The 24,910-nt window shown below is 44.9% G+C and overlaps 1 protein-coding gene across 2 annotated transcripts; it reads left to right on the top strand.

The window, feature by feature from the left end:
* The first annotated feature begins 4,554 nt into the window (after positions 1-4,554).
* On the top strand, positions 4,555-23,532 carry LOC146178635 (uncharacterized). Of its 2 annotated transcripts, XM_084578432.1 has the most exons (7): positions 4,555-4,749; positions 4,843-4,905; positions 5,860-5,987; positions 17,876-18,011; positions 19,648-19,781; positions 21,099-21,204; positions 23,261-23,532. In XM_084578432.1, the coding sequence occupies exons 3-7, from the start codon at positions 5,897-5,899 to the stop codon at positions 23,478-23,480; spliced, it is 687 nt and encodes a 228-aa protein (XP_084434558.1). In that variant the 5' UTR covers positions 4,555-4,749; positions 4,843-4,905; positions 5,860-5,896; the 3' UTR covers positions 23,481-23,532. The 2 variants fall into 2 exon arrangements, with proteins under 2 accessions (XP_084434558.1, XP_084434560.1); XM_084578434.1 differs by lacking the exons at positions 4,555-4,749; positions 4,843-4,905; positions 5,860-5,987 and adding an exon at positions 8,108-8,263.
* The last annotated feature ends 1,378 nt before the right edge of the window (positions 23,533-24,910 follow it).

The following is a 24,910-nucleotide window of genomic DNA, read 5'->3' as shown; positions in this document are numbered from 1 at the left end:
TGACGACGCCCCTGACTGCAGCGCTACTGAGCGGCATGCAAGAGAATAGAGACTAGTTTTTTTACCGACATTGTTTGCCCTGCAAGTTGTGACCACTTTCTTCACTCACGGCCGAAAGAGACAAATTATTGGCATTCGCCTCAAGCTTCTCTTTCCCTCAAACGCGGCATGAATTCAGAACTAACAGTAAGTTCCAAATAAAAATGTTCGCCATATTTCACATCACCTTTAACATATTTGAAATGAGGCAAATTTGTCCACAGAATGTAACATATGTTCGCTGTCTGATTTCGACTGTGCACAGACAAATAATACCTAAAATCGAAGACAATCCCTTGATGCGCCAGAACAAAACGGTTTCAAGCGAGTTGCACACAGATAGCGAGTAAGTCATGCATGAATATTGGGATTTTTGATATCACGCAGATAACAATAAGCTCCGTTGGCGTCTTGCATTGCTCGCAATTCTACGTCTGAAGCCAGGAAGCAGTACACGCGGCGTGAACACGTGTGGCATGTTATCTCGCCAGTTTATTGTTTGCTGTCTTGGCGCTTTCCACGTTATCTAAGTTCACTGACTGCCTTCGCGCAAACTAAGACAAATCTCGAACGAGCGCAGAACTCCGGAAACCCTGCATAACAACCTCGTCCCTTTCGCGCTAGACGCCGGCGGCTTCTAGCCTTTAATCAGCGTCTTCTTTAAGTGTTTGGTTAGTCTGTACGAAAGAGTGCGCCTAAGTTTTGAGTTCTTTTAATTTACTGGCAGCTGCAATGTGAAAAAGGCTGACCGCCGAAGAATTGACGCGTTTGAATTGTGGTGCTGGCGAAGACTCTTGAGAGTTCTTTGGACTGCCAGAAGATCAAATCAGTCGATATTGTCGACCATAAACCCTGACTGCTCATTGGAGGGTCAAATTCTAAAGTTAAAGCTCAGCTACTTTGGTCATTTGATGAGAAGAGAGGAGTCGCTGGAGAAAGATTTGATGTTGGGAAAGGTTGAGGGTCGCCGGAGAAGGGGTAGGCAGCGAACGCGATGGTTCGCTGCCTACCCTGCAGATGAAGTTCTGTGATGTTAGGAAGATAGTGAGAGATCGGAAAGCGTGGCGTGACATGCTCCATAGGGTCACGAAGAGTCGGACACGACTGAACGACTGAACTGAACTGCAATGTTATTGATTGGTTATGCATTGAAATAGAATCAAGCATAACAAATGTTTGCTTTCCTGCCAAAGCAAATATTTATCAATCATGCGCCTTTATGTCTCAGTTATGATCCGCAGGTCGTGCATCACAGCATTCTGGTCTTTCGAAGTTCACATATGGTTTATAATTCCGTAAATAAGCGCGAACCCTTGAAAGGAATCTTTACTCCTATCTTTCGAAAATACAGGGGGGTAAACACGTCCTTAAACCATAACGCTACTTGCATGTTGAGTTCTACCGCCAGTAACTGTAAAGGCTTTTGCCCCTATTCAATTTTGCAGCTCATTGTCGCCATAGTTCCCATTTAGAATGCTGGTTTTTGTAGACGAGAAACGAGACAGGTACATCACTTGCTATGTTATGTAACATTTGCTGAATCTCAAATCTCAGATGTTATCTTTATTTATGTGATAAATCACTAAAAGTAATAAATATGAGACGGAGAATTGTCTCATTAAAATTTTCTCTTTGTTGTTTTTGTTTGCGTTGGTATGAGGAACCTATTAAAGGAATAGATATAAAGCATTTTGGTTCATAAAAATTTCTCTTTTTGTGCGGTCCTAATTTTGTTACATTTGATTGCCAATTTTTACAGTATAAATATTTGTCTCTTTCAGATATTCCAAAACGTTGGCCTAATATAAGTTCGTAAGCGCAACGCTGGCTGAAGCAGAGTCGAGGCATTTATTCATAGCAGGTAACTTGGACTTTGCACTATACGCGTGTAGTGTCGTCACGAAATTGGTGCACAGTTTATTAATTCGGCGCTGTGCGAAGGAAGCCCGCGCGGTGTTTGCATAGAACATTCTAGCACATTGTATAAACGTTACCTTTTCCTCGCGAGTCGAGCGCCTAACCTTGCACTCATCGGCGTCACCCTCCTTGTCATCACTCGGCGGCGACCATGACTCACCTGGCCGGAAGGTACTCGTCCTCTCTGAAAGTTTCGACTGCGCCTAACCTATGATGACGTGCGGCTCAGCGGGAGGAAGAGGGGACACTTAAAAGAGCAAAGTTACATGTATGTGCGCGCCAGCCTTGGCGCGTGGTCACAGACAGAAGCGGCGCGCCAAATTTATTGAGGTCGCGTCGCTTGAGCAGCAAGCCAGTGTTAAATATGTGTTGGCAAGTGCTACTGCTCGGCTCCCGGGGGCAACCTGCTGTTCGGAAAGCCTGCGAGATTTGTAAGGAAGCGGCGCTCGTCTACAGGACGGCCTCATAGTGACTCTCCAGACGTCGGTCTGCGACAGTGCCCGGTGAACAATTTTGTGTCTGTGTTGTAAAGAGTCTGTGCTTATTGCGATTCTCTATAGTTGCACTCTTTGCATTGATTTTCAGTGAACCTTGTGTCTGTCTATTTTAAGTGTTAGTGTAAGTTTCTCTGTATCGTCGCTTGTTGTGCATAAAGTTTGTTTTTGCTTGTTACTTCTGACTCCGACCCTTACTCTGGCTTGAACCGGCGAAAGCTGGGCACCAAACGGCCACCCCCTTCTGTCACTACAAGGTAGTTGAATTCCGGCTGAGCTTGCTACGCAAGTCGAGGGCCTCTCTTTCGGGACCGGAACAGCTGCCCCCCTCCTCATTCTAAGGGTGTCTGGGAGGGTGCGCACCAATATTGTTGTATATTTAATAACATTTAAATATCAACGGGTGACAACTGTCTACCATATTTCTTCCTGTAATTAGAAACTCCTGTTGCATCACTATTTTGGCCTGAATTCTGCAGTAAATATTTTCAATAATAAAATGTAACTTTCAAAAGTATTTCTAATATTTTATAAACTTATCAACCTTGAATGAAATTCTATCATGGGCGCTACCTGTGAGCTTGAGCGCTCGAAGGAAGTTTTCTAACAGGCTATTAGACTCCACTAATTGCTCCATTTTAACATCAATGCAAGTAGCGGGAGTAGTTATCGTGTCAGAATTCTAAAATTGAACGCGATACGGAAGGCGAGGAGAAAGGAAAAAAACGAGAACGAGCTAGCTCTCGAGAAGTAACCAAACTTTACATACATCTACAGATCGACTTTGTTTTCTTCCTTTAGGCGACAAAAGAGCCAATAAAGCTATGGTCATATTAAATTGCGTCCGCTCTAAGTTCGAAATATAAACAATGCAAAATAGCGGTGCGCACATTTTCTTCACTCTGTGCCTTTGCTTCCGACGCATACGGGCTACTGGTAACCTACGCTAGCTCATTATATTTAAATTCGCGCCATTATTAGATTTTTTAGAAATTTTTCGAATTTTTTGGCAATTGGTCGAGCCCACAGAAGATGACCGGGATCGCACGATGCACGTTGCTGCAGCGATGACGATAGAGTTTCTGACCCCCTTCTGCAAATTAATGAAGCCTGGCCATGCAGTGAAATTAAAAAATTTGCACAATTCATGCCACATAATTTAAAATTAGTTAAATATCACTCAGTTTTGGAACGCTATAGCACACTGCAGGAGATTCGGTTTAAGCACTAGCGGCTGACCGCTATATTCTAACCTTGGCTTGAATTATATGAAACACTCAGTACGCTTACATAAAATACCTTCTGCTCATGGACTTAGCAGTCGGCCATGTGCACCAAATTATGTTTATAATAACCATGTACAGTCGGATTAGAACTAACATGCTGCGTCCGTAGCTACAAGCAACAAAATTAACCGTATGCAACTGTGCGTTTGTTTACTGCCAGTTGAGAAACACTGGAAAACGAGGTGCAGTGGTCGTAATGCGTGGTGTCATAACTGTGTTAATTTATTTAGCCATCTTGCTGCAATCATCGCCACGCTTTGAAAGCCAGCGGCCTAATTAGTGATGATAATTTTTGCCGGAGACTCTCTCCTAATACGCACGTTGTAGAGAAGAAACAAGCTCAACTGTTAGCAAAGGAATTGAAGCGCGTAAAACGTACACGAAATCAAATAATAGTGCGATAAAAGATTAGTGGGGAATAATTACATTGGATTCTGAATAGACAACTCCATGCTCTGCTAAAGATTCAAAACTGTCGGCGATAAAGATATTTGCCTCTACGAGGCATTCACCACCGGCGCACGATGCATGGCCACTCATTCCGTACTACAGTAAGACTGCCTTATATCGTTGTGCACGTAACCTGACAGGTGGCGACCAAGACAACGTGGGCTTTCTAATGCACGTAGGGATGTGTATATTCCACAGAAGTGAGGCTTTCCACACTCTTTTCATGAGCCGGAGTTCCAAAGCCTGTTCGGATAGAGCGAAAAGGCGTTAGCAGGTAGCCTGCTATAAATAAACGATGCCGTTCTCTCTTCGTTCGCAGCGACTCCGAAGGTCCCGTGGTCCCGTGGTGGGAAGAACCCCAGTCAGCAGTTGACTCGCACGCACGCGTAAAGCAAACACGCGCTACGAGCAGCACCAGTTGCGCAAGGACGGACTCGTCGTAGCAGCGCTGCCAGCCGGCAGCGGGGATCGATACCAGCCGCGTGCTTTTACTGCCGACGCCGTACGAGTGCGTAACCTTGTGCGCTCCGCTAACTGCGAGAACCACGCCCTCCGTGTTCCACGTGAGCGAGGCACTGCCGCTCTGATCTGCGCGTCGCGCAGTCTGCCTTTAGTGCAGTGCTCATCTTACTACTTATTGTCACATCTCTTGGAAGGTTCCGAAGGAGCTCTAAGCTGCTGGGAAGGCTTCATACCTGCAGCTGAACCCCGAGCTTGAGGTAAGTCGCCAACGGGGAACGTGTTTGATTGCGTTATTTGCTTTTCTGCAAGATGCTTCTAGGAGGGCTGGAATAAATGAAGTCCCCATGAATATTTTTTTTCAGGCGCTAGATAAAACTCTCTTGTTCCGTGAATCTCGGTAAGAATCATTTCGGAGTTTGTAAGCAAATACATCTATTAGTTCGGAGCATTAGATGGAAAGGAGTAGTTTTTAACAGTCTTAATGGACACCTGCATCGCCCCGCGGGGAAAGGGATAACAAAGGGTGTAATATGAAAGGAAAGAGAAATAGGTGCAGTAGTAGGGCCAACTGGATAAGATTCAATCAGGTTCTTCAACGTACTCTAGGACCGCGTGGCACACGGGCGTGTTTTTCACTTCGGCTCCATCGAAACGTGGTCTGGTTGCTTAAGATGTGCCGTGCCTCTAAGGTCCCACGTACCCTGCCCTGGTGCCCTTTTGTAACCATGGCGACAAGGAACTGCAGGATTTTATGGGACGAGTGACCGTGGCTGCCCCTGCGTTCCCTGAAGCGAGAAATGTTCTGGGAACAGGGGGGGGGGGGGGGGGGGGGGGCTTACTGGAGCTGTCCTTCACGAAGACAGTTAATCAAAGTTGTGCGGGGCTTCCGCTAATGGTTAGTCAGCCGTCTGTTCGCCGAAATCACGAAAAAAATAGTCCAGAAAGTTAAATACGCTCCTTTTTAAGGCCAGAGGCAGATAGATACAATTTCGAAGAATGAATACACGTCACCCTAGAGATCTAGAAAAGTGGACGGGTGCTTAAAGTTGATTACTTGCGGTTGCTTTTCCTGTACATTCATATAAAAGGCCGCTGAGGATGTAATGAAAAGGCCTGAACTTTGAAACGATAAGCAGTCAACGTACTGAGGCAAGAGTTTCTCCAATGTTCCCTGTTATTTATTTTCCTCTTCCTTCACTTAATACCCACAGGAACTTGGCGGCGTGGCTGAAACGGAGACTGGTAGCCATGGACCGACAATCTGCCAAACGGCTTCCCATTACAGCCTACTATGCGCTTTTCCTGCTCAGCTGCACACTGCTGGTGGCGAGCGATCAAGGTCGGTGGGTCGCTGTTCGGGCCAGTAGTCAAACTGCAATTTCGGTCTTGATCAAAATTGATAACGCAGTAATTAGAAAATATATTCAGAATTTGTTCAGAGACCAAATGGCTAGTTGAGGCTATATGTGGCTAGTTGCATGTATCGTACGCGTTTTATATCTCTTGGGTCAGGGTATGATTCCCGTCTTCAGTGTTCCGGAAGTTGGGGACTGATGCTGCAAGAGCCGCACTACATGCCTCGGAATTACATTAAAGCTAGACCTCCGTGTATATCACGAAAGCTATTGAGCAATGTTTTCAATGTTTAAGGTCGCAAAAAGCATAAGAGGGGCCAAATGAGATTGCTTAAGTAACGTGGGGACCACTTCGCGTTACGCGGGATGTAATGTAATATGTAATCTAATATAGCGTATCAGAATAGACGAAATGCGAAAATGTGCTCTGGTCTGCCAATAAAGGACCCGCAGCTTCCGGCTGCCGTCATCACACGCTAGAGCTGGTGCGTGCTCTGTTAAACGAGGTCTCGATAGCGTTGGATTCGTGTACATTAAACTCGCTAGTAGAAATAAAACATCTATGCCTCCACCGCCATGCTGCTGTTACTAATCGTTTACCTGATTCAGGTGTATGTTCTCAACGCAGCGCGAGCGGCACATATGCCACATATATCCTTCTTTTGACGTGCAAATTTGCGCTAAAATGGCGTGAATCGCCACGGGAAGGTGCGCTGTTAGATCAACTTTTGGGCTCTGCAGACGTCGTTCAATGTCATCGCTGCTTTGCACCCAAGTGTATACAAACTCCGCTTAGTAAAATAGTGAGCGGTTGCTTGCGCTGCGTGTGGCTTACAGGGACCAACATCTGTGAGGCAAAAGGTTTTCCTGTGTGCCACAGTCGGAAGCTGCATTCAGTCAAGTAAAATTGCACACACTATCGATCAGCTGCACAGTGTAAGCCAGCAAATTATTTTTTCTATGCAGTGTTTTAACATCCCGAAGAGATGTCGGCTACGAGCATGCCGCAGGGAAGGCTCCGAGAATTTTGACCACCTTGGGTTTATTAACGCGCACCCATATCGCGCAAAACACGTGCGCTTGCATAACGGCCCTACAAGTGCCCGATCAAGAGGTTTCAGGACCGATTTATTTCATTAAAGTACAGAAATCAAAGAACATTTTTCGCCGCCTTTCCTCATTAGTTAACTGAGACACTCGCCTACGGCGTCAATAGCCGCGATAGAGGATGCAAAACGCCAGGCCACTACGTGCTCTGCTGGGCCTTTGCATGGTAGTGAACCGTAGGTGTTCGAAATCACCCAAGGCCATTCGCTAGGGAACCGCCCTAGCTTGGGATGCGTTGGAGGGATAAAACCCATGACAAACTATCCAGTGCTCATGTATTTGAAAACACAAGGAATTTGGTTACTCTTCCGGTATCCGGATGCACTGCACGCATGAATGCGTTTAGGACTCATTGTTCAATGCTTACTCATCACAACTTCGCTAATTGCTGCACCTGAACTGAATCGGTACCCAATAACTTTTAGTTCGCAATGGCTAACAGGCGGAAGTAAAACTAGCCCAGGTCCTTCTAATCAATTTATGACCCGTGATCACTCTTTACCCGCTTGCCTCACGATTGGGGAGTTCACTGTAATCAAAGTGCTGTAATGTGTGTCCTAGCATTTCGCTAGCTGCACTGAAAGCTTTTTTCGAATAAGCGTTAGTGATGATTTAGGGTTTAAGGCCCGAAGGTGTACGTGCATTGTGCGGAACGCTGAACTGCTGATAATTTTGGCCCCATGAGAAAAGCTTAACTGCCATCGACACGGCAGGCAGAGAAAACAGATACATTTCAAATGCGCCGCCTCTGAAATTTGACCTGGGGCAGAGGCACACAAACCCTTGACCTTTTGAGCGATCAGCAACACCCACTCATGCACGGTTGTGGGTTGAGAAAAACAATAAAGGTGTGATATTACCCCAACGGCCCGATGCTCCGCGATATCCGTGTGACCGCTATCGCAGAAACTGCGTCGCAGTACACACCCAAGTGTTATCGCCGCACTTGACTCACATTTATCATGCCTACGTCAACCGCCATTTTCCAAAAGGGATGTAGTGCGGCTGGGGCGGATACAGGGTCGGGTTCAGCGACGGCGACAGAAGCAGTCGTCACGGCTTCTCTGCAGCATGGGGGTTCTTTTTCACTCGGACAAGCTTGTTCTACTCGTCGGATTTCTAGCGACAGTTACGGAGCTTACGCTTTCTCAAGGTACCGCTGTTCAGTTTATCTTTTTCGTGTTCTCTCGAACAGCCTTGACACTGAAACTCCTTTCTAGAGCGCAGCCCTAAGCTCGCGTTCTTTTCTTGAGAGGCGTTACTGCGGGCGTAACTGGTTTACAGATATATTGTGACCCAGGGGCCACCGGATCACATATTGCCTTCGCAAATCTGTAGCGCAAGATTCACCGAGGTCGCCAGCAACCTGTTATTGTTGGTGTTGGTGTGTTGAGGTTTTTGGCACATAAGCGACTAAGGCTATCATGCGCCAATAACAAGGTTGTTTGTCTTTACTTTTCGGATGTTATTAATTCATTTTTAAATTGTTAAAGCTTGTTAAGGATCATTGCTTCTCTTAGGAAACCCGAAAATGTGAGAAATTGCAACAATGGCATCTTCTCCCAAAAGCAGTCTGGGATGAAAAGGGATCTGTTCAGTGTAAAACGGTGCAATATATTTCTGTCTAAATTTCTCCAGTTTAGTGCATGAGAGTAGAATGGGATTTGTCGTTAGTTCACCTCCACACCCTTCACATAAAGGTTTGTCTTCGTTTTTAAGAACGAAGTCATGTGTAAGGTGCGTATGCCCGATGCGAAGCCGACATCAAATAGCTTCAACAAAACGTTTTTGGCAACTGCACGATGTCCATTCTTCAATGACTGGTTTAACAAAGTGTAATTTATTTTTTAATTTATTATTCCATAAAACCTGCCATTTTAATATCAGTCTTCCCTTTATGAGCTTAATAACATCTCTATGTGGCATGCTGACTAGTTGTACTTCATCATTACAGGCTGTTGCGGCACATGTGCCAGCTCTCTTGTTGCCGCCGATTCCAACATGGCTTGGTAACTAGCAAAACTTTATTGACTGCCCCTGTGCTTCCGCAGCTATTTCGTTATGTATTATGCCTCCGATTATTAGTTCTGTAGCATTTCTGTGATGCAGTGCTGGGATTACGCTCAGAGAATCTGTATAAATGATGCTGTTTCCAATACTTTTCTGTAATATTTCTTCTACAGCCACAGAAATGGCATGACACTCAGCTGTTAAAACTGGTGAACATTCAAGCAACCGTACTACTTTCTCCCATTTACCTTGTATTACAGCGCTTCCAGTGTAATGGGCTGTCTTAGAACCATCTGTATAGAATTCTGTACAATCTTTGTACTTTTCACTCAGTGCCAAAAACTCTCGTACTATGTGTTCGTGCGGTGTTTGTTGCTTTTGAAAGTGGGTTAATGTGAAATCGCACACAGAGAGAAAATGGTAGCAGGGTGGCAGCGGGCTTGTTTTCCGGGCAATATTTCGAAGTGAATCCAGTATGTTTAATTCCTGGCATGCCTGTTCAAAACGGAGGATTAGTGGTTTGATTGCTCGGGATTGGTTGTTAGAGTTCTAGATGGGCAGCTTGTGACTATCGGGTGACATAGGTATTTCGGTAAGGATCTTATTTTCAGTACATATGCACATGTGCGCATTGTTCTCTTGTCTTTAAGGGGTGGTTAATTTGTTTAAAAATAAAGGCTTTTTATTGGAGATGTCCTATATGTGCCAGTTGAGAGGCGCAATGCCACGTTGTGTACTAGATCCTAGCGTTTGAGATACGATGGTCTCGCTGAACCATACACAATGCTTCCATAATCTACGGTAAAGTGTATTATAGACCGATAAATATGTAGAAGGCATGTCCTGTCGGACCCCCAGTGTTTTCTCGATAATTGTTATTGAGAAGCTATCTTTTTAAGGGCATTTATATGGGGTAAAAATGTGAACTTTTTATCAAAGGTAATTCCCAGAAATGTATGTTTATTTTTAACGGTTGTACGGTTTTCTTTCAGTATAGGGCTGGGGCAGTATGCAAGCCTCGTTTCAGGGTGGACAGAACAGCTAATAATTTCTGTGGAGAGAATCAGAACCCATTTTTATCTGCCCATGTGGCTAGTCTATTTATGGTTAGTTGTACTTGCCGTTCACACGTGGTTATGTTAGAGGACGTACATGCAATCTGCAGATTATCAACATAAAGCGAGTAAATCATGCGGGACATAAACAGCTAGGATAGTATGGTGACTGACAGCGTTGTAATCCTGACGTACCCTCAACGATGCAGCGTTTAACGCTTAAAGACTCATCTTAAGCAACTATTAAAGGACAGCCACTGTTATTAATAAGAAAGCATACACACATCTCCCGCTGTTATCGACTCGAAGAAAACTATCCCGCCTATCACGTTTTCATACAATATACTACCATAACTCAAAATTGCACTCCTTATGGGTTCAACAATTATCTTACATTCCATTTCGCAGCACCCACCGTCAAACGGTAAACATTCCGCACTCAAACACTGCTGCCTATTCTAACTAGTTTTTTCCTCGGACCTGTAATGATTGGAATTAGGTACCTGTTTCTATTCCTAACAAGTACAACTTAAGAAATAACTTTAAATTCGCTTTGCAAACCTTCTTTCTTGCATAGTATTAAAACTTCTTGTATGGTTGTTCGTTTAGCTTCATTGTACACTGTCTTGCTCATTATATTTTTATATTTCTGATTTTTACACCTATGCCATCTTTAAAAATTGCCCATGTACCTTGTTGTTCTTTTAGGTGCTAACCTCTATAACGAACTTTTGCTTTTCATAAATTTGTACATTTCTTGTGTTAATCTCCTGTCTTTATATATATCCTGTATCCGGCCCTCCCCTCTATAGAGGCTATTGTAAATAAATACCCTGAGGGTATTGTAAATAAATAAACAAAGCCGAAGCCTAATGCACCCATGCACAAGTGCCCCGAGTGTCCCCATTATTGCATTCGTTGCAAGGATTGTAGATGGTACTGCTAGGGTGTCTGGAAGCGAGGTGGCGAGTGGTAGTAAATAAGAAGGTGTAACTTGAAGGACAGATTCGGGTCAGTGCAGGCAGGCAGGCGCCACCCATGTGATTCGTTGGGTGTTGTACGACCTGTAGGCAACGCAGAAACTAGTGAATTCCCTACAGGCCCACTAACGATGTGCGTGAGGTTGGAAGGAGGGGGAAGGTGAATACATCCAATCCAAGGACGCTGGATTGAATCCCGCCCTCGCGACCGCTTTTCGATGTAGGCGAAAAGCTAGGTACCCGTGGCCTGTGCGATCTCAGTGCACGTTAAAGAATCCCAGGTGGTCAAAATTTCCGGAGTCTTCCACTATGGCGTCTCTCTAGCTTGAGTCGCTTTGGGACGTTAAACTCTACAAACTAAACCAAGCCTCGATTGCCGCTTATTTTCTCACCACATTTTTATGTATTTCTTTTCTTTTTTTCTATTCGTAAATACAACTTTCCTCACGGTGTTGTAGTCATAAACTTTGGTATTTCTGTGGGACGCGTCAACGTTAGAATTAAAAAATAAATACAATTGCTGCTACACCTCTACCATTCATGCTAGTAATTTCCGTTAAAAATTTATACCTCTCCCCCCTCCCCTTCTAAATTCAATTACTGGAGTGATCCTCCGCCTGGGGCCAGACAAGTTGTCTATTGAAAGTATGGCTCAGCTTGCGAACTCAGGCCCCCCTACAATTATTGCCCCGGTCCTCCTTCATACAGAGCAGCCACGTTATTCTTATGCGCTTTTATTGCTGGGGTACTAAATATTTAAACATTTATACCACAATCAGCACCTTCAAGTACTTGAAGTCAGCTCATTGAAATTTATTTAGCCCATTATTATTTCTCTTTCCCACTTTGCCTTCAGCTAAATATTAGGTTTTTCCGCTAACGTTTCTTTTTCAAGCTGTCGGTCGTCATGTACCTGTTAACGGTTGAAACAGGTTTAATTATTTATAAAAATATTACAAATAACAGTAGATTTTATGACCGCAATAATTTTCTTCCTAAGGTTAAAATTAACTATGGCATTTTTACTACTAAATTTACTGGCATATCACTATGGAAAACTTACCTTTCAATCTGAACCATCTTGTCCTTGACTTTCATTTCAGTCTCCCATTAAACAACATCTCTTAAGTACATTGGCCGATACATTACGAACTAATTACGGTGGTTTTCCTTAACTGCTTTTCGCTATTTGCTTTTAATTTCTAATTTAATATTTTAGGCATTGTACTAACTGTTTCTTCCATTTGATATTATCCGGTATATGGGGAGGAGACCTGCCCGCCAGGCTTTGCTTTAGAACCTCTAGGAGTAAAACGTTGTGCTCAAGAAAAGTCGTTGCGTGTTTTGTGAATAAAAACTTGAATAACCTTGCAAAAAAAGAGCAATTTACCATCACCTGTATCAAATTGCTTTCGCAAGCTTTGAAATGAAATGTGCAGTTTGGTCGCTTTAAATCGATCTGCTACATTTGGGAGCTTGTGTGGATGGCAAGAATTAAACCAATTCTACAGATAATTTGTAAACTAAGTGACAAACCTCACGAAACTACCAGTTGGAAGTAAATGGCTGCACATTTACGCGGAGCTAGGTAAAGCCTCTAAGGCCAACGCCTAGGTTAGAGAACGCTCTTCTTTAGAAACTCTCTGTCGCTTATCCACAAAAAAGCGTGTCCATAGCTTTATTTTATTGCGAGCTTGGAGTTACAAATATAACCGCCTGTTCAATGTGAGGAAGAGAGCCTTTTTGGTTGTATAGGGGAAACAGCATCGTTTAATAGACCCAATTTTGGTAAAAACAGCTAAGATGCACTTAAGACCCCATAAGTGCAACAAGTCCAAAGTCTTTGGAGCGAGTTCCAGTGTCGGTTTATTTTAGAAAACTGTTTATTGCAGACACACTTTGACAGTATTTACGAGGGTCATCCCAAAATTAAGGTCTCAGATTTGTTTTTGTTTTTTTATAAATCGAAAGAAATGTTTATTTTAAGCAATTTACAAACTACCCAAAAGGTTGACCATTCTTCTACTTACCCACATAAACGCCGTTGCGGTCTATGCATTTTTGCAGACGCTGGGGCAGTTTTTGTATGCCCATGTCGTACCAGCTCCCCGCCGTGCTTCCTAAAACCCTGTTGCCATGAATTGCCGACCGACATTATTCTCTTGAATTTTCGCTGCTTTAGTGAAGAGGAATGCCGCCACTCACGTTATTCTTGGTCTCAGGTGTGAAGTGGAATGCCCAGGTGTCGTCGTCCGTAACAATGGAATCGAAAAAGGTGTCCTCTTCATCTTCATAACGCCGAAGAAATTCACGGGAGGAGTCAACGCGTAGCCCTTGATAGTCGTCTGTGAGCCTTCGAGGAACGGATCTTGCGCACACCTTCCTGTATTTCAACTTTGCTGTCAAAATCATATGAGTATAATATAGTGCTTCTAGGAACGCCAGGAATCAATATGGAGATTTTGTTGAGTGTGATCTTCTGATGCTGCAGCACCATTTCTTCGACTTTCGCTACTGTCTCATCAGAAATTGACGGTGTTCCTCTTCCTTGTTGGTCGTGAATTTCAGTGCGACCAGTTGCGAACTCCCTACACCACTCGCGGACGTTTTTAATAACCATGCACAATTCTCCATACATTTTCGTCAACTAGTGAATTTCGATTGGTTGAACGCCTTTTGTGTTCAAAAATGGAATGATTGCGCTAACTTCGCACCTGGCGGTAGCGACAAACGGGAGCTCTATTTCAAATGGCTGCCATGCCAAGATTGGCAGTCCTCCTCACACTGAGTATGGCTTGCTAGGAAGACGGGAACAATGAACACAGCAGTATGGCGAGCAGCCACACAAATAGTTTCCCCGCGGCCGCAGCACTTTGGAGATCTTAGTTTTGGGATTACCCTCGTATTAATTAGCCTCGAATTATCACACATCACGCGTCCGCTTTCTACCGCGTTATGGCAGATCCTCCGCCGAGGCACTACGGTGCTCCCAACGTTGTGATGGAGACGGCAGGCTCGGTAGACAATAAGAATTAGGATCGGTTTTCCACCAACCCGGTGTAGAGCTTAATAATAATAAAAAAAAAAGAATCCCTGCCCAGAGTAGTGATTTACGCTTTCGGCTGGCAATCAGGGGGATAGTGGTTCTATTCCTGTTGGAGGGGACAATTTTTTTTTTTCACACAGAAAGGACGCTTTCTTATCATACTTTCTGTACGAGACGCGCATAAAGGAAGAAATGATTTCGCCTTAATAACCTTCACACTCGGCAATAAAGTCGCTGATGCCATGAGCCTTCTCGACCACCATAAGGAATACTTAATTACTTAAATAAAACCACGCCTTTATGTTCTACTATTTGCTATGCTACCTAACATAAGTGGTCACAAATAAGTAATCACGACCGCACAAGCCGACAGCCTAAATAGTCTCTTACTGGGCGCCGCGTCTTCCTATACAGAGATCGGGTGCTCTACAATAGTTTTTAAATTACGGTCGGACAGCCTGACCATGTGGTAACAAAAATGGAGACTAGCCGAGTTGGGCAGAAATAATAAGAGTCTAAAGATTCTCGCTGTTTATATCAGCATTCAAGCAGCAAAACTGATCAGGGCTGACGCGATGTCACATTTCTCTCGTGATTTATATAACTTCATTTATTAGCACCCTCAAGGCTATTGGTATGTGACTGGTATAAGCGACATTAGGACTTCTAGGTGGCATCAGGATCATTGAGCGAATAAGTAACCCTACCGCCTAGGAGCTGACTTCCTTGCCCGGCACTCTTGTGGAGAAAAGGCGGCGGCCGGGTTATGGCAAAGGTCATTCGGGGGCTTGCGAAATTCCCGCACGCATTTATATCCGCTCGTGCAAACGAGCATGAAAAATAAACGAATTCCTGCTTACAATGACGCCGAAACTGCGCACAGCCGCTATAGGTAGCCATTCTTTCACTCCCGAAAATGCGTGATAAGCTACAGTGGGAAAGTAACGCAACAAAAAAAGTGCTAATATTTGGTACTCTGCCAGGCCAAACAGCGACAGTAATATTTCAATCACGCTTCACTTTTTATCACTTTCGTTCACTCATGAAGCTTCAGTGAACAACCGTCCCAAAATATCTTTGAAAGATTGATCATAGTGCGACAAATTAATTTTCAAAAGAGCTGCCGTAACTGGAGTCATTACGGAGGTGGTATTGATAAAAACGCAGTACTGCATTTGGTCTGTGATTAGAGAATATGCAAGGCCATCTGCTGGCCTTTCTTTAGGGCCTATATATGGAGTGAAATTCGTCGGTCAGTCTGCTTTAAAACTTGCTGGTCAGCGCACTGTTTCGCCGCTTTCAGCTTACAGGTGATCAGCTCACTATGCCTAGAACACATACAAACAAATAAATCTTGACAGACGCCACTTATAGTACGGACATAGGGCCATAGGCACTGCGGCCGAATGGCAATCACCGCGAAGTAGACGCTATATGAACAGTCGAGTTTTAAAGTACCACTTCCTCGTTTTGGTAAGACAGAAGGACTGTGGTAGAAATCACTAGTGGTGGCTGAGTAAAGTGTGAATCCGCCTCACTTTCGTGATGTGTAAGTTTCGCAATCCCTATTTTCCCATGTGCCCACCGATTTTCTTACGGGGTTTACGCGGTTGCACCAGACTCGACGCTCGATTTTGTGGAGTAAATACTTTAAAAGAAAGCTTTCGCTACATGATTCCCAATAGTAGGGGTTTCAAGGGAGCCTTCAAGTGATTTGAAAGCTTAGCGAGTTCGAAACGCAAACAAAAGATACAGGAAGTAACTCTGCCACAGAGGACCAAATATGCGCCGAAACTCCTCTATATATTCACGTACATAGCTAAACTCGCCGTATACATTTGTAATTATTGTAGTTGTGTGGCTATCCCCAATAGGGAGTTAGAAGCCGTGAACAAAACGACGTCATATGTGTTTTTTTAAGTCATGAAAAGTTAAGATTCTAAAACCCTGCAATGCGAGAAAATCCGCAGCTTCTTTCCGTATGTAACCCAAAGCCAGCGCGATACATGTGCAGAAAGCTTGGTTCAGAAGCACATCCAGTAATGACGTCAGCAGTGTCTACGGCTCTCAGTTCAAACGGCAAGCCGTATCGGGCCACTTCATGCGCGTTATTTTACTTCGTATCTAGGTGCAAGGGAAATGCTAGTCATTTTCAGCTGTTTGATCATCACCCTTAAGAGCGACTGAGGAAAATAAAACGTGTGACATGACACAGTAGACTAGAAGTTCGAATCTAGCGCCGTTGCTACTGCATTACATCATCATCGCGCATGGATTCTGTTCCGAGCTACCAGCGCATGTCTTGATCTCACTTTCGTTTCGCAAGGAAATAAGCGTCCGAAAATGCGTTCTTCTTTGCGTCAAAACCTGATACGGCATAGTCTTGTTCCCGGCTTCTTACTCCATTGGGACTAACCACAAATTTGGGATAATATTTACCTGGTTTTACTTAACTTAGTTGAAGCTCGATAATTATAAAAGTTTTGCTGTATATTGTGTCCTCTTCCGCAAAGTGTTTGTTTCTGCAAATATTAAGTTTCGAAATTTAAACAATTATTTATTTCTTAAATTACCTGAAGTCTTCCCTGAAACACCCTATGTAACAACGGCTGGCACTCGTCAAGACTGGGGATCGAGCCGTGCCTCCTTCGCAAGTGATAGTTTGGCTTGTTTTATGAGGTTTAACGCTCCAAAGCGACTCAGGCTATCCCAGACGCCGTAGTGGAGGGCTCCGGATATTTCTACCACTTCGGGTTCATTAAGGTGCGCTGACATAGCACAGCACACGGGCGCCTTGCCTTTTGCCGCTATCGAAAAGCGGTCGCCGGAGCCGTGATTCGATCCGGCACCCTGGGCACAGTGGTCGAGCGCTCTAACTATAGCACCATTCCGACGGGTCCTGCCGCAAGTGAGGGATATGCTCTAATTACTCGAGTACCATAGCTGGAAACGCATTAGCATAGATATTTTTAGTTAAATTACTTCTTTGCTAAAGTGTCCTTGGCACAATGAACAGAACATTAAATATCTGAATAGTGCATTGTTTCAGTATTTGCGGCTGACTTTACCTGACGGATCAAAGGCGGTATTTAAAGCAATCTTCCGTTAACGCTTAGAGCGCTGCTGTTTCACAGAGCGAGGGGGGGGACAAAACAGAAAAGAGCGTTGTGATAAAATTATGTAGTTTCGCACCGAACTCACGAGGCTTGTTTTATGACCACTCTGCTAACTTCTCGCTAAAGCTCACTCGCACCTCCACTTGCTTCACATTTGTTTGAAATAGTGCACACGCTGTTTCAAACATATATGTTTGAAACAGCGCTTGGCCGCCGCAATTAGTCGAAAGTCGGAGGCAACGTGCGGGAAAGGCACATGCGAAAAAGCACAGCTGGCTACTCTTTCCACCCTTACACCTGATGCCCCGCCCACTCTCGCCATCTTACGGCGGAAGGGATTCGCAAAGAGTTGGGGGCCAAGCGCTCCCTGTTTCCCTCAAAGTACGAAACAACCTGCGCATTATTTGGTACCACTGCTGAATTAATATCGCTCTGAGGATATGCATCCTACCGCCTCGCACGGGGGGTGTGGGAATTCCTGAGGCCTTTATGTTCACAAAATATGTGTTGTGGTTGGTGAAGGCGTTTGCTACTTGTCTTTTTTTCTTTTCAATGCAGGACTTCCTCCAGAGGAGTGCGACCGTGAAGATGTGAGGAAGTGTTATGCGAACTACCTCACCATGTTGTGGAGGCCTAAAGGGGATGCTGCTGGAGAAGGAGAAGTGACCAATGAAGATATCGCGAAACGATGCAGGTAAGCACGTATCTGTTCTGTAATTTTTCTTTTTACTTCATAGCTGTTTCGGGTGCAACAGTCGTTTGTGCAGTCAAAGCCACATTGTTGTAATGAAGTCACTAAAAAGAGTAGCTTATTGCGGAACGAATCTTTTTTGCTTGAAATATGAAATAAGGCTAATAGTAGTAAAAATAAACTAAACGGAAGCGCAGCGTGAGAAAATAATGAACAGCCTCTTGTGCCAACACGTTTCGCGGCTATAGGGTGGAGATTTAGAAATTGTGTTTCATTGGTGATCTCGTCCGCTCAGAAATCACTGAGATTTTTTTTTCTCTCTTTTTTCACAACACACAACAAATTCATCCCTCTCCCACTTTGCATTTGGTTCCCCTGATGCGTTTGTGCCCTCCCTAAAACTTTTATTTTCCTCCTGTGGCACCATTTATTATTGCTTTTGGACAGCCCGCAGCTGCTAGGCCCATTGCGGCAACATAGGCTCGACAAATCTTGGTGGCAGGCTATTAAAAATAAAATTCATATTAACAGCTATTTGCTAATACTGAACCAGATTTATGTGGTCTCATGAGGCCGTTCAGTTTTTTATGATTAAGGGCCCATTAGAACGCATCATGCTGAAAGGTGTCGAGAAATATATTGTTACGTGGTGGCATGACAAGCGATGGAACACGGTGACACAACAGAAACAGAACGACGTGATGAAATGACGATGAAATATGCTTTAATGGCCAGCGGACCTAGCGCAAGCACTCCGCCCCGCGCCACTGCCCGCTTTGCGTTTTCGTAGCATGACCCGGGGCCACCGAGCGATCGTCCCGATCGATTGCTTGTAATCCAATGAATGATGTGACAAATCAACACAGGCGGAAGACTCGGAAATGAAATGCTTGCCACCGCAATGAATGCGAAGATGGGATGAATGCTTCCCCCGGAGCATCAGGTCAAATGTTCACCGTTTGCAGAAGGCCAAGGCCCATGGACACGCCGGACGCGGCTTAGGCGGGGGTGCTGTCGTCGCTGGAGTGGTCATGAGGTCGTTTGATGATGGGGTCGGTCGGGTCGCCTTTTGGCTCTTCCTGGTCGTCGTGTGTTGTGGTCGGGGCTGGGGCTGTGGCTGTGGAGAGCGGCTGGTCGGGTCTGTGCAGAAAGGGCTGGGGCGGAGCTGTGCGGCGATCTCCATGGGCATTTGGCTGATGGCCCCGGCGTACGGTTAGCGTTTGCAGTCCAAGGCGAGGATGGGGATGAACCTCACCTCCATCGAATGTTACGTGGTGGCATGACAAGCGATGGAACACGGCCACACAACAGAAACAGAACGACGTGATGACATGACGATGAAATGTGCTTTAATGACCAGCTGGCTTAGCACGAGCGCTCCGCCCCGCGCCACTGCCCGCTTCGTCATCTTCGTAGTAATATACACAGTTTTGCTTGTAATAAAACTTTGAATTAGCCAAATTATAGCAGTATATTCTAAAGATTTGCTTCCGTTATCTTTGACATACTTTATTTACAAGCCTAATAAATATATACATATTTGGAGTAGCAGAATTAAAATGAAAGTGTGAATTCTGGTCAGAACTTGTCTCATTGCAGAGCAAATGCACACTATTTTATTCATTTCGTTCATTTTCAGTGAAATCAAGGCCAAGGTTGAGTGTCACCAGAGGATAGCCGGGTGCCCTGAGGAAGTGAGGAGGAACTTCACTCGCCGAGAGAGAGGCTACGAAGCCGTGCGCGATCTCTTCTGCAACGAAGCTGCTGCCAGAGGTGAAGGCACCTGTCCAACTAACCCTTTAAAAAATGATCGCAGTCGTTATGCCTATTGGTAACGCATCCCTAGAGAAAAACCCTATGGGTCACAATAGCCCCATGTAGATTTCTCATATTAAACTCATCCTAAACTCATACAAATCTCATGCCATCTCATATAAATATCGTTCAATGTATGAGATTTATATGAGATTTTATGATACTTGTATGAGCTTAGTATGATATTAGTATAAGAAATCTGTATGAGGTTTTTGTGACTCATAAGGGCTTTTCGCTAGGGATTGGCAGTATGTGGTTCGCTTTTGCGAGCTTACTCATTTAACTGGAGAATCATAGATAGGCTCCGTCGTATAAATTACCTTTTAGGCCAGTCAGAAGCGATCGGTGATCATGCAGTGAGCTGCTTCTTATTTATTTCTCATACATATTCAAAAGTAAACAAAAACAAAATCATCAGATTTATGTCATAAAAGGTTTACTGTCTGGCCGTTATCGTTATGGCATTCGACATGTGGCGAGCGCTTCGTTCACTGATGCCTACCGCCGCAAGAATAATTCATTAAAGCAGATATTCGGTGTCCTCTGCGATGAATTCACTTTATTTTACAATCAGCAAATCCCATTTTATCCAATGCCACTTTAGGCGAATTAGGTCTTGTTCATTTTTCACGCATTTTTTGTTCGCAAGAAAGCCATTACTTTAAGCCATCTGTAGGTATCAGAACACTGTGATCTAACACAACACGTGTTTGACCTTGCGCCAGACGCATGAAAGCCATAGCCGCTTATGCGCCATGAAACTTCATATCGTAACTCAACCTGCTGCCTCCAGAAAAGACTGCGTGCTCATGCCCTAGTGAAAAACACCATATGAGTCACAATAACCTCATACAGATTTCTGCATGCTAAACTCATACTAATCTCATTAATTCTCATATATTTCTCATATGATGAATGAGTTTAGTATGAGACTATATGAGATTTGTATGAGATTAGTATGTGTTTAGTATAAGTTTAGTATGAGAATTTGTATGAGGTTATTGTGACTAATAGGGTTTTTTTTTCACTAGGGCAATGCGAAAAGGTCTCTCAAATTTGGCTCCCGTATTTTCAATTGCCTTCAATTACAGTCTTTAATTGTTAGGCCATTGCGATGTTTACTGTCGTTGTATTCAGCTGTTCGCTGCGTCAGATTGACGCCCTATCGCGCTGTGAATAGATAGCCCTGTATTTCGTGGGGTGCTCGCAGGTCATCTAAACTTACCCATAAGCCCCCCCCCCCCCCCCTCTCCCCCCGTCATGTTTTCCTACCAGATTACTACACTGCAGTACGGTGTCAAGACGGAGAGAAGTTCGTCCTATGCCACGACCAGCAAATGGCGGGCGTCACACCGGAAAACACCAAAGATCCCACCTGCAAGTAAGTGCCTGCGATTTCTCAGGTGCCTTACTATCCTCCTGAATTCAGAGGTAGCAAGACAGCTGATCAGTCGAAATACTTCTCTTCAGGCATGCCACCTCGATATGCCGCATGCGAGAGAAACGACGTGTCTTCGTTCCATTATCCGCTGTGACGTTCGTGGTCCGTATACTGTTAGGGGGAGATGAGAGTGTTAGACGCAGGCGCGCGCACAAACATTACTCGTTTATTTCATCTTGCGGTTAACGCATTACAGAGAGGCATTGAGGTGTGGCACGAGTGGCACTGAAATATATTATATATTGCTAGGAATTCGACGCTTTATACAAAATAACAATGGTCGTCTTGAAGGCACTGATATCAGTAATAGTAATAGCAACAAAGCCCTGGGGCGGACGTTTTGTTTTAACAAGTATTTGGTTTGAAATAATTAAATTACGACCAGTCCGGCATTCCGGCACCGCTATTTCGCTCCTGTGGTCCTTTTTGTGTCAGAGGTACGATGGCTGCTGAAATAGGGAAGCAAGTTAAAAAATTTGGAGGACGCTTAAGCTTCGCCTTTAAGAATGGAATGCGATAGCGTTATCGCGCCCCGTTCGATCAGGCGGTCGCCATTTTTCTGGATTTCGATAGCGACGAACGTACAGAGCTCGGGGACGCAAAACATTCGTGCCTGGTGGCCGGACATGGGGGTTGCCGATGGAACAGACAGCTGGAGAGGGGTCCAAGTTTCCAAGTTCCTCTCGCACGACGGCCTGACATCAGGCAAGGGGTGGTCGGGGACGGTGGGTTGAGGTAGTGCAGGTGTACAGGCATCCATTTCGGTACGGGTGACGGTGTCGGTGATATTAAGAGGCGAAGGGGATAGTGCGCTAGTTGGTGGCTGCTACATAACACAAGAAGATGTGGCGACCAAATTCGGAATTCGTTGAAACTGTGGGAAAACGCGCCCGCTCGTTACTTGCTCGAAGAGACGGCACTCCTTGATAAGAACATCCACGGTATCACAGCCTTTGCAGAAAAGCAAATTGAAAGCGTCGTCGTGCATGGTTTAGAAATTGTTTTGCACCTCCATTGCATCTTTAACATATTGCCACGTGCCTAGCGCCGCGTGACCGTCATTCCAGATGGAACCGTGACCGTCAGTGTTCGACGCCAGCGGCCTGAAATTGTGCATGTGGTGCGCTTAAAGCCGTACTTTTCGCGTGACTGAGCGTTCCCTGCAAGTGAAACCTTGCGTTATTGTACAGTTCACCTCACGCCTAACTTTTTTTTCTCCTCTAACCTTGTCATCGGGACGATGTTTTCTTTCACGGGGGGGAATATTGCCACGTGCCTAGCGCCGCGTGACAGCCGTTTTTGGGGCCGACGACGACGAAGCGGTGGTTGGCACGAGCGGCGCGCTGGTGCTGGACTCTGTGACTCTGTGTTCGGAACGACAAGCCGACCTTATTTCTCGGGTCCTCGGCTACGTGTACTTTCACGGCTTCCTCTGACTTCAGTCGTGACAATATACCGAGAACCGGCAGACAGTGCTTTTCTCTTTATCAAAATGTGGACACCGTGGCACCGGTTCAATCTCACGCCTTTGTAAACTGCTGTCGAAAGCCGTACCCACTAAACCGCTGTGGTCTTTGATAATTATAATGATAATGATTGCAAATAGTTGCAATTATAATTGTAAGGTAATTATAATTAAAATGATTGATAATGATTTGTCTGATTGCTATAAGTATTACACACTTTATGTAGACCTAAGGCCTCAACAGCGAAGGACTAGACAGCTGACACAAATTTAGGCTAAAACAAAGCACTCAGCCGCGGCTTCATGTGCCACCGCCAGCCGCTGACCTTATTTTCTTTTCCCGACGGCCGTGCGTTGACCGTAGACTTGGCTCAGCCAGACGAAATCGCTACAATATATTGTCATGCATCCAATGTGTGTCAGTGCTAGAAATATGACCATGTGAACTTAACTGTGACCCGGCAGCTCATTCGAGCCTCTCAAGTGCTAGCTGAGCCAGTTTTGTTTCGCCTTTATTATTGTTCTTTGCAGGCTTTCGCAAGCAAATATCGAATGCTACGAGACTGCATTCTCGTCGAACTGCGGGCTGCCCTTGAAGTCGGCCAAGGCGGCGTTATTGAAGGGCGAGGAAGCTGTCTTGCTCCTGGCCGACTGCAACGGAACGATCAGCTCATTCTTGGCTTCTGGGCAGCTTCCTATTGCAGCAGTAGCTGTTGTTCTGCTGCGGTGGAGCAGCCTGTCCTGTTTTTGAAATGAGAAAACAAAAAATAAAACGCCGCCTTGCCCTCAACAGAAAACAGAAACCCGTGAAACACTGAATAATGCAGAACGTTGGGCGAGTTGGTGAACGTTCATGATGAAAAATAGCGCAAAGCATACACGAACTCCATTCGTAATTCGTGTAATTTTTGCGCTATATTTCATCATAAACACTGAGTGCGGGAATTGCGGAAATATTTTTTCACCTACTGCACAGCCCTTTGCGCATCACACTTTTAACAAGTATTCTAAAGAGACAGCTATGAGTCACAGTGAAATGTAGAAGCGTATAGATACGGCATGACTTGGCCTGCCACACGAACGAGAAAATAGAGCGCATATAGAAGGATCGACGAACTGAGGTGCGGAAGGAAACTACATGCAGCTTAGAAGCGGATGTTCACCACGAGCTGACCCAAAGAGCAAGAGCGCGGTAAGCTCCAAACAGACCTCCGGAATAGGAAAACAGCCTACAAATTTCAAAACGAGTAAAAGATTATTTCGTGGTCATCATTAACAGAAGCGGGGTACAGAACCTGTTAAACGACAAGGACAAAAAAGCAACCGGAGACTAGGACAAGGACCCCACAAGCGCCATATTCTAAAAGGTACGAATAAAATTTGTACCCTTTTTGTGGAGTGCCAGTGATCATGGGCGGTATGCCCGCAATAAGCAAACCCTTCGCAAGTACTACAAGTACAGTAAGTGCAGCAGCACATGGCTAGCAAATGCGCACTTTCAGCCAAGACACCGCCCCTGAGAGGGCGCACAATGCGGCTGGTAAAGCTCTCGGTTTAAAAAATGTTCCAGCGCTTGAAGACAAACCAGTAACTCTCGCTTTTAGTTCCCTCGTTTTCTTCGTCGGTAGCTAGATGGTAGTCAGCGCGTCTAATTTAGCGAACGACTTTCTATACATCTTCAGACGGTCGATTCCACAAATGTGAAGGAAGTGTCGGAGGTTGCAGGCTGACCAGACGTTGAGGAGTACGATGTCCCGAGACCACATGACATTGGCAATTTTGCGCGAGCTGTCGGCGCGCGCTTCACGTTTGAGATTAGAGGGTGAGATCGGAATGCAGCCTTCCAGGGCCATTGAATCCTGAGGCACTGCCCTTAGTCAACGCAAGCACGTTCCTATATACGACTTGGCTAAGCATGTATTTATATTATCTCGTATGGCCTTTCATATAACGGGATCTTATGACTGTATGCCAGTGCGTCTGAGGGACAATAGAGGCACAAATTAACAGATTATTAATTAAATCACCAGAAACAGGCACGCACAGTCGTGAGTGTGCGTGCCTCTATTGAATGACACGGGACAGCGCTCGTCCCGTGTCTTTCTCGTTCTTGTCTACCGTTGTTCGCGCTGTTTGACAATTATGGTATACAACACAGCCGCTAACAGTGCTCAGGAAAGC

This window comes from Amblyomma maculatum, chromosome 9, assembly GCF_055883805.1.
Source record: "Amblyomma maculatum isolate TAMU_Amacu chromosome 9, ASM5588380v1, whole genome shotgun sequence".
In the NCBI taxonomy this organism is placed as follows: Eukaryota; Metazoa; Arthropoda; class Arachnida; order Ixodida; family Ixodidae; genus Amblyomma; species Amblyomma maculatum.
This window is presented reverse-complemented; position numbering and strand designations above follow the sequence as displayed.

Coding starts and splice junctions, on each gene's coding strand:
- LOC146178635 (XM_084578432.1), top strand. CDS start 5,897: ATGGACCGACAATCTGCCAAACGGCTTCCCATTACAGCCTACTATGCG. Junction 5,988..17,875: donor GCTGGTGGCGAGCGATCAAG/GTCGGTGGGTCG, acceptor TTTTCAATGCAG/GACTTCCTCCAGAGGAGTGC. Junction 19,782..21,098: donor CAACGAAGCTGCTGCCAGAG/GTGAAGGCACCT, acceptor TTTTCCTACCAG/ATTACTACACTGCAGTACGG.